This window comes from Ricinus communis, chromosome 2, assembly GCF_019578655.1.
Source record: "Ricinus communis isolate WT05 ecotype wild-type chromosome 2, ASM1957865v1, whole genome shotgun sequence".
NCBI lineage: Eukaryota > Viridiplantae > Streptophyta > Magnoliopsida > Malpighiales > Euphorbiaceae > Ricinus > Ricinus communis.
The window spans coordinates 14,882,444-14,900,417 of record NC_063257.1 but is presented as its reverse complement, the minus strand read 5'-3'; the positions used below and the strand labels follow the sequence as shown (position 1 = coordinate 14,900,417).

The following is a 17,974-nucleotide window of genomic DNA, read 5'->3' as shown; positions in this document are numbered from 1 at the left end:
TAAAGTAGAACTTTATGCCTACATGTAATAGTTTTAATTTATGTTATTTTTAAAAAGTATACTAGAAAAAAACTAAAATTTATAGAAATATGCAAAATGTTATAAAAATATACTCAAAACTAAAAGAATTTACTTCTATAGAACTTGTGAAAAACAAACATAGTCAAAACTAAAAAAAAAAAATTAAAAAAAATTAAACACTAAATCTCAAAAACTTAATTAGAAATCTCGATAACATTCTCTAATAAATAATAGAAACAAGAGAGCATACAATTTCTTCAACGTATATTTATCAAATTTGAATATAAAATCAAGTAATTCAATGTCATTCATCTTTTTTTTATTGTTTTGAAAAAAAAATTACATTAAAATCTTTCGAATGAAATACATTATATGATTTTATTAATTACTTTGTACAAGTTCAATATCAACAAATCTACAACTTTCATGGGCGGAAGAATCAATTTCAAAACATCTCTCAACAAATCAAGATATTCCAACTTACCAGACTATGCAAATTTGATAATAAGAGTTGTTGTAAAACAAAAAGAAGAAAAATACGCAATTAAAGAATCATTGATTATATAACAAATCCAAAAAATCCACAGGTTGAAGTTAATAAAGTATTTGTAGATAAAGAGACATTAAAATCTGCCATGAGTTTTTATGCAATAAATAACCATTTCCAATATAAAGTAACCAAATCTTATCAAAAATAATATGACTTGAATTGTTTGGATAAAAATTGCAAGTGGTTTTTAAGAGCACTAACGAATAGAGAAACAAGCATGTTCAATATCAAAACACTCAATAACAATCACACATGTCCGTCAGAAATAAGATTGAGTGATCAAAAGCAACCCACAATGAGTTTGGTAAGAGAATGCATCAAGTCTAAAAACCTCAACCTCAAAACAACATATACCTCATCACATATAGTAAGAACATGAAAAATGAGTATGAAATGGGTTTGAATTATGCAAAAGCATTAAAATTGATTAGAGATAAGTCGAATGAATCCTATCAAAAGGTACCAAGTTACTTATATATGCTAAGAAAAATAAATCTCGATAATATTATTGAATCGAGGATAAATGGTAACTTCTTTCTTTTTATGTTCATGATAATTGAAGTATCTATAAGAGGATGGAAATATTACAAACTAAATGACACTTTTTTGAAAGCAACATATGGAGGCACTCTACTCATAACAAATACAATATGCAAAAGGTAAGATATTCCCACTTGCATTTCCAATAGTAGATTCTGAAAATGATTTGTCTTAGAAGTGGTTCTTCACAAACATAAGACAAACATTTAGTACAAGAGAAATTATATGCATAATTTCTGATAGACAAGAACGCTTACAAAAAGGTATATCCTCAAGGTATATGCACAATTTTCAATAAAAGAGTGAATAAAGTACAAAATAACAAATATTAGTTTAACTTTGCTCCACTAAAATATATAAATCATGTTAAGCCTCTAGTAAAACTTGTGTCAAGATAATGTGTTCAAAAGAGGTAGAGATTAGTTAGAATCTTATTTGACTAAAATATAACTTTGAAACTTGTTTTGACAGATACAACTACCGTACCAATAACAAAGAAAAAGATTAGAAAAGTAATTGCATAATAAGAGGCCTACACAATAATTTTCATTTGAGTTTGCTGCAGTAGTGACAGATCTTCAAGCAAACTACTATCTTTGGTAGTTGCCTATACTAACTGGCTGATGATTATGCATCAGAATAAAACTATATTTGACTTCATCACCACAGCTCCAACAGATTGACTTTTTTTTTTATATATATATTTGAACTAGTAGATAGGAATTATCCTTTTCACATCTGTATCACAGTTACTGCCAGTTAACTTCATAGTTCCTTAAGACCATAAAAGGTAAAAAGATAAGTTATAAGGAATGAAAAAGATGTGATTGCAGTTGGAATGGGAATGGAAGTTCTTTCTGGATAATATTTTAAAATGAAATCCAAAAGCCTCCTACATGCTGATTAGGACTCAAGTATGTATACATACGGATTGAGAATAGTTTAGATAACTAATTCTATCTTTAAAGAATGGATAAAATGCTCCATTGGTATCAATTCTTTTAATACTTCATTTTCCAAGTGGTTCTAATTTTATTTTATTTTTTAACTTTTTAATACTCTAATTTTATTTCTCTTTTAAGAGTAAGAGCATCTTTAATAGGCCTTTTTATTTAAAAAATATATTTTATTATATTTAAATATAAAGAATAAAAAAATTTATTTGAGTTCAGTACTCTCTTTATTTTATTTTATCCAATAAGTATTAATATTTTTATTTTTTTATTTTTTCTTAGAGAGAAAAGAATTTATTTTTAAGAAAATAAAACTAAAAATAGTATATGCCAATTAATAAAATGTATAAGAACTTATAATGTATTAATTACAATAAAAATAAAAAGTGATATTTTGCTATCCAAATGTAAAGAGTCAAATCAATTCTTTACTTTATATTTGAAAAGTAAAAAATATATATATTGAAGTCTTGTTTTATTTCAATAATTTTTTATAATAAATAATTAAATTTATATAAATTTTTTTCTTAGAGATGTTATAAGATATTGATCAAAAGTCTGACTAATTTTCAATAACGTAGCAGCCGAAGCTCCACATATATGCAGAGATAATACTATAAATGGTCACTGAATTTTATATTTAGTTTCATTTTAGTCATAAAATTTTATTTTATTTTATTTCAATCATCAAACTCTGATTTTATTTTAATTTAGTTACTTCACAAATATAAGATTGACACGCAGTACAAATAACTAATAAGAAAGAGTAATTAAGAAACAAATTATGATATATTAATTTCTTATTGGAAAAATAACTAAATCGCAATTAAAATTAAAATTAAATTATTAAAATAAAATAAATTAAAATTTCATAATCAAAATGAAAATCTAATCATCATTTATGTCATTATTTCCATATATGCTTACCACTCATTTCTCATGTTATTATTTCCGTATAAGATTGACACGAAATTTTATTACCATCCCAGTTCTCTAATCTGATTCGTATTTATAGATTCTCTGTCTCTCTCCCTCTCTCTTACTTTAACCTAATGTAAAGCTCAGTTACTCAATTACCTGGCCAAATCACTTTTAAAAAAAACCTTATTAATAATACTCCTCACGACATCGTTTCGAGAGACGCGCTTCCCAGTTCGTCTTGATCTTTGCTTGCTATAATTGATTCGGCAAAGTCCAAAATTAATCTCTAATTAACAAACAAAACCTACAATTAGACTTGAACGTCTCACTCAAATTTCTTAGTCCAGCTGCGCTATCCAGTCTAGAAAGTCTTACTTATATTTTTTGATGTCTGAATTTACCAAAAAAAAAAATAATAATAATCAAGTGGTTAAAATTTTAAAATTAAATAATTAAATTTGAGAATTTATAATAAAAAAAAAAGCAAAATGATAATTTTAGCGGATAATTTTCAAATTTTTTTGAAATACTTACAAACATGAACGGAGACTAAAAATTAATGAACACGTTAAAAAATAATATTGATTTATTGATAAATGGTGAACTTTTTTTTTCTCAATTCTCTCTAACTAACTTATATTTTTCTTAACTCTCTTTTTCTAACTTCTATTTCTTTTATAAAAAAAAAAAAAACCATCTATTTCTCTAATCTTTCATCTCATTCTCTTTATTTCTATTTATAGGAGATGATGGCTGATCTTTATTTATGTTAGAGGAGTCATGTGCAGTGAGAACGCCATAGTTAATTGATGTGTGCTACTTGTGTTAGCAACAATCTAAAGCAGTGTACCTATCGATGCAGTCTAGCACTAATGGAGAGTATCAAGGTTGTATTCCTCAGGAAAGTGAAAGCCCAGAGTTACTCCTTTGTTCTTTGTTATATTAACCTAAAATGAGTGATGAATAATTTCTAAACTAACTAATAGCTACAAGCTAAATTCTAAGGGAGATGCAGGAGTAATTGATAACTAAAATAACCAAGACAAGAAAAAAAATCCAAAGGGGACCTAAACTAGTTGGCAATCAAACAAAAGATAAAGGATTGGTGAGTCTAATTATGCTACCCGTGGACGAATTCTTAACCGAATTCGGTTTCTCTCTCGAGATAACCGAATTCCTAAACCTAATAACCTAAAGTTGGAATCTCTTCCTAACGATTGATTCTTAAATTAGCATTAAGCTTTAATCCGCCTCTATTAAGCTTTGTTAATTTTTAATTCGGCTAGTTAATTATCCTTATCTCTAAGCGATTATTAACCAGTTCTTGCTATTCAAAATTCCAATTGCCAAATGGACTTCTCAATCACACAAAGCAATCTAAACACACAATTCACAACGTCTCATGAATGATGCATTATCTTATTAATACTGAAAGCAAAAAGAATACAAAACTAACCCAAACAATCCAACAATATAATACTAAGCCAACATAGTAAAGAAATTCCAATGGATTTAATCAATCTAGCTAATCATGTTCATTATTAAAATACACAAGAATTCAATTACAACAATGAGTACAGGTAGAGAAAACCCGATTACACCCTTAGATGAGAGTAAACAGCCCCAATTCCTCTTGCTCGAATTGAATCGATTCTTGTTCCTCTTGCTCAATTTGAAAACCAATCAACGAACCTCGCCCAATCTTCGATCTTTGAAGGGAATCCGATTGAAACCTTGATCCAAGTCTCATTTTTCCTTGGTTTCAGCTCAGAAAACCCTTAGGGAGAAAAAATTTAGGGTCTGGGACATTCTCCCCCGCTCTCTTTTTCTTTCTTTCATCTTTTCTTTCTTTTAATTAATTCTCCCTGTCACCTGCCAACACGGCCGTGTTCCTGGCCATGTTGGGGACACGGTTTGGTGTTCCTGGCCGTGTTACTCTCTGTGGCCGTGCTCCCTAAAAACTTCTGTTTCTTTGATGTTTGATGCACCAACACTGCCGTGTTGGTGCACGTGTTGGGAACACGGCCAGTGTTCAAACCAACACGGCCATGTTCAGATTAGGGATGCGTAAACTCGACTTGTTTCGGCAACTTTGACATCCAATTCTTCCCTTTATCACTCTTTAACTTCTTTTGGACCTAAGGTACATAAACAAATGCATAGGGTGAGTGTTGGGATAAATTGACATCCAAATGTACATAAATTCTACCTTAAAATCGTTATTTAGATGTGTGTATTCTACGCACATCATTAATAGGATCTAGTAATTTCAATCCTTAATTTTCAATTATAGAGAAATAATTAGAGAAACACATGATATATAAATTAATAATCTCTTGACATATTATTACATTATCTTTTTCTTAAAATTTATATCAAATTTGATCATAAATATTTTTAACTTTACACCTCTAAATGAAAAGTTACATTGTAAGATATATTGTATTATGGTATTTGTTTTATTGAAGAGAGTCATCGTTTGGTTAAATGTATATAATTAAAATGAAATAATGCAATGCATTAAAATTTGTAATTGAAAATACTTGAGGTCTAGTTCAAGTGCCAAGAATGATTGCTCTTAAAAGGCGGAGGTCTTGAGTTTAAACTCTCATATCTGTACTAGGTGATCGAATGTAAGGAGATGGCTAACCATGTTGTGTAGCTCACAACCCATTTAGCTTTCTATAAATAAATAAAAACTTATAATCGAAAATAATAAATAAATTCATAAAATTTATTTGATTAAAGAAATATATGAACCCAGCAAAAAAGAAAAACTATTGTATACGGAATTTAATTATTTTTATAAATCAACAAATTTATGAATTAATTAATATATTTTTTATTTAATATATTTTCTTAGTTACAAGACATTAATTTATAGAGGTCATATCATAAGTGACCCTGATTTATTTTCTTTTAATATGTCTATGGTACTACAGGAATAGATACCTGCTTTTGATTAAATTTTCCAGAACTAATTGATGTATCAACATAAGCTTATGACTTTTGTATTTTACCAACTATTAAGACTTCAATTCTAATAGTAAGGATATGATTCATGGCGCCTAACTTTGATTGTTACATTACTTTAATTACTATACGAGTGCCCACCTTATGGGCGGATTAAGATATTGTTAAGATAATATTAAATAATTTTATATAAATATTAATAAAATATAATAAAATATTAAAATATTAAATAATTATATATCACAAATTATCATTTACTAAGTTTCAATATAATTAGTATTTTATAAATTATTAAAAATTTTAATATCTAATAATTTCTGCTTCAGTATTATTTTTTTAAATAAAATATTTGAAAAAAATTAAAAAAATATTTTAAAATTTAAACTTGTATTATTAAAATTGAAGGAGATAACTATATGGATAAATGGATGAAGGTTTTAATTAAATCATTAAGAAAAAAATAATATATTAAAAACACACATTATCCTCAAAGAATAGAAAGTGTTATGTAAAAAAAAAAATTATATTAAACTATTTGATAAAAAATTTTAAAAAATTATAATTTTAGAAAATAAAAAATACATTTAGAAAAGATAAAATGTTTCTTAAAATGCTCTTTTATATAGAGAGATTATTGATTTGAATTTAACTAAACTAGCATAGAAAAAATAAAAAAATAAAAGATAAAAAATAAATTTATCTATTTATAAAAAAAATTCATGATAAATACAAAAACAATAAAGAAATTGAGTTAAAGAAGATTGTGGTAGCTTGTGAATAAAATAAATAGCAAAAAAAAATTAATAAATAAAATATGAGAATTAAGAATTTTTATTTTTCTTTAGAAATAAAAGAATAAAAGTTAAAAAAATAAAATCTGTAAAATATATATAAAAAATACTAAATTTCTCATGAATTTCTATGTGGCAAAAATTTATAAAGCCATGTCAATGAGAAAATGACATATAACATATTTATAAAAATATTAACTTATAAATTAATGTGATCTTAAATAATGTTAATAATGAATATAATATTTTTTATTTATCTAAATATAAAATTATTATATTCTTAAAATGATTATAATTAATATAATAATTAGTAAAGCTACCCCATATTAATAATAAATCTTATTATTTTTCTAATAAGAGATATGTTTATATATATATATATATATATAATATATTAATATATTACATAAACAAAAAATTAGTAAAATAGTAAAAAAGAAAAGGAATTTACAAGCGTTTTTTTTGGGTGTGAAGAAGCTTTTTCTGGTTGTCGGAAATGGTGGTTTTTGTACCTGTAGTCGACGGAGAGATTTTCTCCGTCTTCGAAACACAAGAACGATGGCTCGCAAGGTCCTCTTGTGTTGGCGAGGGTCTAAGCAGGCTAAGGGCGGCCTAAAATAAGCATTTGACGGTGAAAGATGGACAAACGACGATGAACAGAGAAAGTACAATGGCAGCGACGGGAAGGGAGGAAGGCGATGACTCAAGGACCTGCTGTGATATTTGTCACAAAGAAGAATTTCTGTCGACCCCATAGAAAATGCATTTCCTACAATACCCTTGATTCTAATACATTAATGTAAAACTTTAAGGGGAAAAATGATTAATTTACATTTTTAGTTGTCTAGTTGAAAAATAATTCTGTTTTCTATAGATAAAAATTTAAATTTTGAATAAAAATAAAATACCATAAATATTGCTATACTAATCCAAATTCTTAATATAATGTATATATTTTATAAATTAAGAGTCCAAAATATTTTCCAATTGAATGAATTTAAACTCTTAATTAATGATATTCAAATTTTTTAAATTATTTTAATAATTAAATACTCACTAAATATTTATTTATTTATTAAGTGCAAAGAGACATAAAAATAATATAACAAATAAAGTATATAAAAATATAAAAATAAAAATAAATAACGCACATATGTATATTACAATAACTAATTAATTAGAATATTTATTGACACTTAAATAAATTCTGAAAGATATTAAATTGTTAATAGTAGATTGAAAAAATTAAGAATATAACATGATTGTTTTGAATTTTTTGTTGTTGATATTAGTTAATGTTAACATGAGTATGGTTTATGTTTTATTAATGTTTCGGTTGATTTTTTTATTTGGTATTTAATTTATAATTGTTTAAATTTTAATTTTATTAGTTGATTTTTATTTATTTTTTATAATTTTTGGTTAATGTTAGTTGATGTATGAATATTCTTAAAAATATTTAGTTGATTTTTTATAATATTTAATTTGATCTTGTTTATATAAATATATCTCACAAAAAAGTGTGTTTTCCAAATTTTTTTTGAATATAAATAAAATTATTGTATAAAAAAATAGTAATTCTGTAAAGAACTTTAATAAAATTACTATAAAGCCGCTGACTCTAATAATATGGGATAAAAAGTCTTCTTAAAATGCTAAATATATATAAAATAGCAACAAAACCCAATCTTAATAGCCAATTATTAAGTCAAGATCGAGGAACATGTTTGTTTCTGTTGATGAGTCGTTCAAGTTTGAAACTCTGTATAATTCATAAACACCTGTAAATGAGATGGAAGAAACTAAAAGAAAAAAAACAAAACGAAATTAGTCCTTAGAGATCACTGTCTACAGAAGACTGTTACATCGAGAGATGCTGAGACAGCAGGCAACAACAGAGCAATTTTTAGCACATGGAAAGGGACTGTGAGAGAGAGACAGAGAGAATTCCATTATTTGTCCCTTCGTTCTGACATCTCCAATCAGTTAACTTCAGTACCATGAAAGATTCCAAATTACTTAGCAACGAAGGAAGACAAGTTGAAATGTTGTTAGAAAATCAAGTGGACACAAATAAAATTGTCATTCACTGAATTATTTATTTATTTATTTTTTTTCAAATTTGGTTTTTAATTTACTTTTAGTCAAATTAAAATAATTTCCGTTCAGTACGATTTTATTTGAAAAGATTTTAGTTAAATCAAACTGATCAAACTTTTATTTCTTTATTAAAATATTGCAATATTCACTGAATTAATTATTGTCTAATCCTTCATAACTTTTCTTCATTGGGAATATTCTTCTAATACATTGCCATCTCGTTGCTGGACTTTACTGCCTTTGTAGTTCGATCTTTGGGATATTTGAAGAGAGGTTTCTCCATGATATATCCTGCTATTTCCTCAGTGAATATCGTTGCCTTTAAAGCTGAAGGGATTATCTTTAAACATGCTGACATTTAGTTCAGTTTTAATTTAGTTTTTTTTTTTCTTTTTTTTTTCTTATAAAACATTCAAATTCAAAATTTTAATTAAAATAGAAGAGATTTTTACCATTTCATTTACATATTTTTAGGTGTGTAATTTTCTCCTTCCATCATATTAAAAGTATCACATATTTTAGGCCCAATCCCTAATTTCCAATTAATCTAATTTTACTAGATCTCCTATGTTATATAAATTCTCAGGTTTTGGTTACTAAGTGTCCATATTATATGGACTGACTCAGGTCTAATTTTCTAATTTATCTTGTAGGTTTAAGAAAGTTGGCAAACTTGAAGTTGATGCAAAGAAGTGAAGAAATTAAGGAAATAGTGCCGATAATAAGGCACTTTAAAGAAATAGTGCTTCATACAGAAATTAGAAGACTGAAATAGACTGAAGTACCAGGAGAATAAAATTAGCTTAGTACATCATTTTTTATCATTAAGTGAGTCATTTAAAAAGTAAAGGATTGTTATATTACAGGTAAAGTAGAAAATGCCAACTTTGGTCTAAATTTCAAAAAATGACCAATTTATTTTGGTCCAAAACAACTAAAATTTATTTTGTCTAAAAAGAGAAATGATTCAACTCAAGAATATATTTAGAAAACTTTTATTGATGAGCCAAAATATATAAATTTCCTCATTTCTGGGAGTTTAAATTTTTGAGAAAAGATTTGGTAACAGCAAAATTTTCCTATTTCTATAAAGGATTCACTATGTTATTTTCACTTTGTAAATGTTCAACAAACACTTACCAAACTTTTAAAATCTTTCCTTTACATTAGATAAATTTTATTTTTTATTTTTATAGTGATTTTAAACAGCTGATTATCTCCTATTTATATTTCATGGCATATTAATCTTTTTTTCTTTGAGTATCCTATTCTTAATATTAAAAATAAATAACACCTAGTACACGTGTTAACTTTGGCCTGTTTGATAGAGTAGTTCAGTGAAAAGAAACCCCATAATGCATCTTTCCCAATCTCTTCTATCCACATCTTACTAAGAAGTTTTTATTTTGAATAACTATAAAGTTTGGTTACAAAGTCTATTTCTTTATGTTGAATATGTATCAGTGAATTTAATAGATCCCTAGTTAAACATATACAACAAATTGGTCGACTAATCTCCATTAAGTTGAATATTCAACATGCATGTTATTATCATACACACACCGAACTCAAGATTTTGATGCAGAAATTATTGTAACCCTAGTGGTCCTTTGAAAGTTTGTATAAATTGAGTTGTTAATTAGTATCAATTAATGGACCCTCAATTTGACAATTATACACAATCTATTTTAATCGTTCGTTTTGGGGTAGACATAGATCGTTGTCAATCTTATTACATATTAAGGATTTGATATGACTTATTTAGCATTTCTTTAACTTTCTGTACGTAGAATTGCTGTGCCATGCATGTAGCGGTCTAAAAGATTAGTTCACCTGCTCTGCCTTAAAAGAGCCTCCCTTGGTTTCTATATAATACCCAATTCCACAGTCGGATTTTGTGGCATCCATAACCAAAACCCAAAAAAAGAAAAGGGAAGAAGAGAAAAGGAATGGCTTCTAGGTACTCTTTGTCTTCTTCCTCTGTGGTCATTTTCATATTAGGGTTTCTTGTGATTTTCTCAGGGAGCTCCTCAGCGCAACTCTCTACTAACTTTTACTCTAAAAGTTGCCCAAAGCTTTTCAGTACAGTGAGATCCGTTGTTCAAGGAGCGGTGTCTAAAGAGCGGCGAATGGGTGCTTCTCTCGTTCGCCTCTTCTTTCATGACTGTTTTGTCAATGTAAATTATTTCTCCTTCTTTTCTTTTTCCTGCTATATCTCCTACTGCATGCATATATATATTATTTATTTATATTGGTCAAATCTTTTTGTTCTTTTTTTATTATTTTAATTTTCATTTTTGGCATTTGCAAAATGGATCTCTTTAAGTTTTTATGCGATGCAAAATAATTTATGAAAGAGAAACAATGGATTTGCACTATATGACCAAATACATAAATTTTGTCTCTATGCAACACTTATAGATCACTATTTCATGATTATTTTCAAGGTCTATTATAAATGGCAAAATGCACAATTAATCCTCTTACTTTTCTATTTTTATTTTATTAAGTCATTTTAAAATTTTTCTTTATTTTGTTAAACTTTTATTTATTTATTTATTACAGACTCAATAACTTTATTTTAAAATAAGAATATAAATATAAATACTCGATAAAGTAAATAAATATCTCATAAAATATATATGAGCAATTCTTTGAAAATGAAAAATATAAGCATTCAATAAAATTAGATAATTTTTTTAAGAATTAATCAAATAAAACTGAAAATTATAAAGCTCTTTCCATCATTATCTTATATTAGTCACACAAACACACATAGGGAGATGCCTCAAGTATTAGAGAAGTTCTTTTGTTGTGTTCTTTTTACTACTCTCAACGTAGATAGTTCTAATCCAATCATTAGAAGCAGACACTAAGTGTAGCAAAAAGAATTTTAAAAAAGAAAAGTTAAGAAAATTAAAATAATTTGGACAAAATTCTTTTTTTTTTTAAATATTTTGTTGAATTTAAGAATTATAATTAAAAAAAATGAAATAATGCTTCTTTTTCTGAAAATAGGTCTAACAAAACCATTTTATAAAACTTAAACTTAATTAAATTAAAAAAAATTCTAAACCTATTTCTAGCCCTACTCTAACTCTTAGCAGTAAGGACTGCATATTGGCTATTATATCAATTTCACTATACTACTCAATTAGATGTAATTATTTATCAAGATTTGTAGTCACGTTTTTGGAAAATAGCAAATAAGTGAAAGAGACTAGAAAACGACTAGAGGAGACTTTTAAGTTTAAGTTTGTTATCTAAGTTTGTTTCATTGTATTTTAACTAAATAACAAATAATAGCAACCTGTGGGCACCAATACTACCTTGGAAAATAAGTACATAAAACTTTTGGGCATACACGTTTACAAAAAATATTTAATTATATGAGAGCTCGTTTTAGAAATTAATTAATCATTTATTCATACATTTCAGACTGCTAAATAAAATATGACTTGAATTTATTGATATGAAATTAATTTTTTATTCTAAATATGAGCAACATAAGATAATAAGACAAACTAAGCAAAAATTCATTTAAACACTATATTAAAACTAATTGGACTCTTACTTGCATAGTTTTAGATTTATTATTATTATTATTATTATTATTATTATTATTATTATTATTATTATTATTATTAATCTACTAGAAATTAAGTTAATTTAAAGATTGAATTTTTTTTCATACCAGAACAAAAAGGAATTCAGGAAAAGAAAAGAAAAAATATGAGAGACATATGATGCCATGGATGGAAGAGAAAAAAATGAGAGAAAAGAGGTGAAACAATTTCTTTTTTAAAATTAATTTTTTATTCTATAATAAAAAGAATTTATTTTTATTTAAATTATCTTGTTGATTAAAATTACAGTCAATTTGATTAAAATTGATTAAATTATTCAAAAATATAAATAATTAGGAAATATTGATGTTAGAATTTAAAATTACAATATATATATATATATATATTATATAATATAATATAATATAATATAATGTATTTTTATGTCCTAAATTTCTGAATATGCCAATAATTTTCACTCTTTTCTCGTTGAAGATAAACATAAAAAATTCATAAATAAAATAAATAAATAAATAAAGGGAAATTAGTTACTTTTGCTTGGTGGAAGGTCAACATTATGAGCAAGACATCCAACTGCTAAATGCTAACCATGCGTACCAACTTTTAGACTTGTCTACATTCTTCCATTTTCCATTATATATTGATTATGAATAAGCTAATTTCCATAAAAAGATATTATATACTATGCATTGATTGTATAATTATTTGCAATTTGGCCAGAAATCCAGTCAGTTAGTGCTTAGGTCTTAAACTATGAGGTCTCAATATTTCAAAATTTTGATCCATTCTCCTTTTACAAAAGTCTATATATATATATATATATATATATATATGTAATATTAATTGAGAGGATGTGGGTTCATGGATTATGTGTAACAGGGTTGTGATGGGTCTATTCTCCTAGAAGACACTTCCTCTTTCAGAGGAGAGCAGACAGCGGGTCCAAATAACCATTCTGTTAGAGGATTCAATGTTATCAACAATATAAAAGCCAAGGTAGAGCGAGCTTGCCCAGGCAGAGTTTCCTGTGCTGATATATTAGCCATTGCTGCTCGCGACTCTACTGTTATTGTAAGTAACCAATTCTTATGGTACCATCTGATCATTGTCCAAAAACCATTGATGTTAATAAGGTTCTAAGAATAGTTTTATATCTCTATTACACTTTCGCATGTGAATGCTTGTCGAATTTGAACTTTAGACCTTTCCATTTTAAAAGCTTTAATACCATGTTGAAGAATTATTATAATTTAAAAATTTAAATTGCTAGGTAAGATCCAAAAATAAATATTTATCTCTAATAATTATGATTTAGTCTAGTGGTCAGGTGAGATTATTTTAAGAATAATCTCCATAAATCTGACATTATTGAGCTTAGAAAATAGAAATATTTTTTTTTTCTGTAGCTTTTCAGTTTTATTATAATTCTTTTTTCTTTTTCCTTTTTTTTTTTTTTTTCTCTTTTTAATATTATGCTGCCCATTTCTTGAAGCTTGGTGGACCAAATTGGAATGTAAAACTTGGAAGGAGGGATTCAAAGACAGCCAGCTTTGCTGCTGCCAATAGTGGTATCATTCCTCCTCCTACCTCTACCCTCGGCAACCTCATCAATCGGTTTCAAGCCAAAGGTCTCTCTGCTAGGGACATGGTTGCTTTATCTGGTAAAATTACAGTCGTTAACATTTGCTTTTTAATATATACAGATGTAACCCAAGCTATGGGCCGAAAAAAAGAAAGCTAAGGGCTCAATATATTACAAAAGAAGCTGAAAATCTAAGTGCTCTTTTAAGGGTTCTCCCTGTTTCTTTTCTTGTAGACATTTATATGAAATCCTGAAAATGGTTTCAATTGAATTGGTGTCAGGATCTCACACAATTGGGCAAGCAAGGTGTGTAATATTCAGAAATAGAGTGTACAATGAGAGCAAGATTGATTCTTCATTTGCAAGCACTAGACAGAAGAACTGCCCAAGGGCTACAGGATCAGGAGACAATAATTTAGCACCTCTTGATGTCCAAACTCCTACTGCTTTTGACAACAATTATTACAAGAACCTTATTAACCAAAAGGGTCTTCTCCATTCTGATCAAGTCCTCTTTAATGGTGGATCTACAGATTCTTTGGTTAGAACCTACAGCAGTAACCCAAAAACCTTCAACTCTGATTTTGTTGCTGCCATGATTAAGATGGGAGATATTGATCCTCTCACTGGATCCAGTGGTGAAATCAGGACGAAATGTAACAGGGTCAACTAATAAGTGGGAAAAAGTTCTCCTAAAAGATTTGGCATTTTAAGTGTGCATAAATTATGTTTGGGTTGTTGAATAAAGGAGAGACTTGTTCCATACTTTGATCATCTACGGAAATGATGTAATCTTCTTACATTAAGTTTTTCTCTTTTTGGCAAAATCCATTATTACATCTCCCAATTTTTCTATTTTATTTTATCAAACCATTAAATTTTTCATTTATTTTATTGAACTCTTTCACTTTTATTTTAATTTTAATAAGGACTTGTTATAATATTTAATTTAATAAATTTTTTATTTATTCTATTGAGTTATTATATTTATTATTATTTTGATTAAGAATTATTAAAATACAAGATAATAAAAAAATAAAAATACTGAATAAATTAAAATTGAAAAGTTTAACGTTTAAAAGTGCATTATACTTTTTTTTTTCCTGGAAAAACATTGTTGACAAATTATTGCTTTCTATCTCAATTATCAAAAGAATTGACAATGAAATTAGACTCCATGTTGTCAACGATGGCAACGAGTAGGGGTATTCGATCTTATCCAATCTTAATAGATTGGATTTGAAAAATGTATGATCGGATTTGAATAAATTGATGTTTAATTTTTCATATTCCAAATGAATTCAGATAAATATGAATTTAGAATTTATAAATATTGAATACCTATTTAATATTAATATTTTACTTGTATATTATTTTTATTAGATTGATTTAGATTTTATAAATATTTTTATTTTATTGTAATAAATACTTTATTAATTTTATTTTTATTTTTTGATTTTATTAATACTTACGAAATTTTCTACTTTATTTTCAAAATTAAGTTATATAAATAGATTTTTAGCGAGTAAAATATCCATAAATATAATCGAATTTTGACAAATTTAGATTGTATACATAACACTAATCAGAATTGAAACATATTTTAACAATAGTATACAAATAGTATTAATCAGAATTTAGAGCAAATTTTAATAAAAATATTTTATACAAATTTTAATAAGTATATTTTGTACTAGTTCAAGTATATCTTGTTAAACGGTATCTTGCATCAGAAACAAAGCTAATAAACTTACTGGGCCTAGTATATAGAATAGAAGGTAGGAAATTAAGGCTATGCAAATCTGTATAAATACACTAACAGCACTATAAAATAAAGGGATTTTTTTGCAACTGCCACAAACATATCAAATATTTACAAAATACCCGCAAAAAATCCTAATAACAAATATGTCCTAACATGGAAAAATATTTATGAAAATACCCGATTTTCATTTCTTTGAAAAACACCAAGAACAGCCCACAAAAACAATCAAAGTTGAGTAAAAAAATGGAAGATTACGAGATTAAATACCAAAAACAATGTGCAAATGTCAATTAATACAAGAAGTCAACCAACAAGATTGATTTCAAAAGGGATCTAACATCAAAAACATCATTTTCAGCAAATAAAAATAAAAATAAAAGGTAAACTTTGAATTTTCAAAAGAAATCTCTAGATTCAACAATGTGAAATTAATTTTTATGAAATATCATTTCATTCTAGTCGATTTTGAGATACCAGAGGTGAATAAACAAAAATCTAAAAATTATTTTACTAATTTAAGAATTTAGAGATGTGTTTACAAAATCAGATCTAAAAGAAAAAAGAAAAAAATTTGACAAGATGAAAAAAAATGTATACGTTGGATATACTTTGAACGAAAATGTATATGTTCGGTATATTTTTGACAGATACAAAATCCGAAACATAGTAATTTGGAGAAAGTTCAAAAAACTACCTTGTGGTTTGATCATTTGACACTTCAGGGACAAAGGTTCATTTTGTGTCAAAGTGGGGTCACATAATTTTATCCGTTAGCAATCAATGGTGACACATAGACGAAAATCCTATGTGGCACTTTTACTTCCAATTATTTTAATGATTTTATATTTTTGTCAAGCCACTTGGACTTTATTAATCCGCATAAGCACTCACTTTCTAGAATAGATTAGCTTCCCTTAAAAAGAAATAAAATTCTTAACTTTTTCAGTTTTCCTCCCTTATCTTCTTCACGATTTGAACAAAGAGAAAATATTGAGAAATGAGTTCTGATGTGGTTGTAAGGTGGAGTCTCCATTGAAGATTGCAATAACTAATGAAAATTTTGGTAGAAGATTCTATGGCTGTGGAAGGTACAACAATGATACGAGATGCAAATTTTTAAATGGGTTGATCCTCCCACAAGACACGAACGAGTGGATAGTAATTACAATGTAGTACAACAATAAAAAAAGCATGAAGAAGAGATTGTTCTAGCATACACGTCATTTATCGAAAAAGATTTTGAAATGGAACAATACCAAAAGATTATCAATGAACTACAAAAAGAGTGTACAAAGTCTAAAGAAATGTTGAAAGTTATGGGTTTTGAGTTGGATAAGGCGAAAGATGTTAAGTTGGAGCTAGAAGACTTACATGCCGTTAATGTGGAGTTGGTACAAAAATTGCAAGCTTGCAAGTGTTCTAGGCGCATGAAAAGTAATTGCTTTAGGGTTGTTATGTTTTTTGTATTTATCATTATGTATATATTGTAATTTGGAAAGGAGAATGACTTATTTTTGTGTTTGTTAAAGTTTGGGTGTAACAACTATGGTGTTTATAGGATTTTTTATGAAGGCAAAGTAGTTGCAGTGTAGCTGTTTATAAAAATATCAAAACAAAGGTTTGTATGGTATTAGTACTTGTTAATAAGCACCGAAATTGATTTACAATTTTTCTTTATAATTCTTGCTCCATTATTTTGTAATAAAGACAAGTTTTGAAACAATAAAAGTTATGACAAACACAATCTAAAACTAGAGTAATATGAAATATTTGAATGACAAAAGCAAATGCATAAGCTTGATTATAAACATAAAAGAAATGATCATTTGTTGTCTAATATATGTGTGACATCAAACGTATAAAGGTTGTTGTCAAAATAAGCTATGTCCATCGTGTTTGTGGAATTTAACTTACAAAAAGATAGACAAAATATATTGAAGCAGTACAATAACAGAAACCATAAATAATTTCCTCATGAAAAACTTCAGTTGCTTAACAGTCTCAGATCTGCCAAATTGGTGTTGATCTTCCCTTTCCTTTTCTACCTTGTGATCTAATTTCACCTCCTGTTAGTCCTCTTTCTATAGGACCCATTGGTGGTTGTGATGCACACTATAAACGGTAGATGTAGTTGCTCCATTATTTGCATCCTATTCATATGAAATAATACAAGGTTAGTACAAATTTATAA

At 26.9% G+C, this 17,974-nt stretch overlaps 1 protein-coding gene across 1 annotated transcript; it reads left to right on the top strand.

Annotated features, from left to right (window-relative positions):
* Positions 1-10,659: 10,659 nt before the first annotated feature.
* LOC107261154 (peroxidase 4-like) lies at positions 10,660-14,865 on the top strand. The gene is made up of 4 exons (XM_015718354.3): positions 10,660-11,026; positions 13,316-13,507; positions 13,929-14,097; positions 14,300-14,865. Exons 1-4 carry the CDS (start codon positions 10,799-10,801, stop codon positions 14,689-14,691), a joined length of 981 nt encoding a protein of 326 aa, XP_015573840.2. The 5' UTR covers positions 10,660-10,798; the 3' UTR covers positions 14,692-14,865.
* Positions 14,866-17,974: the final 3,109 nt, after the last annotated feature.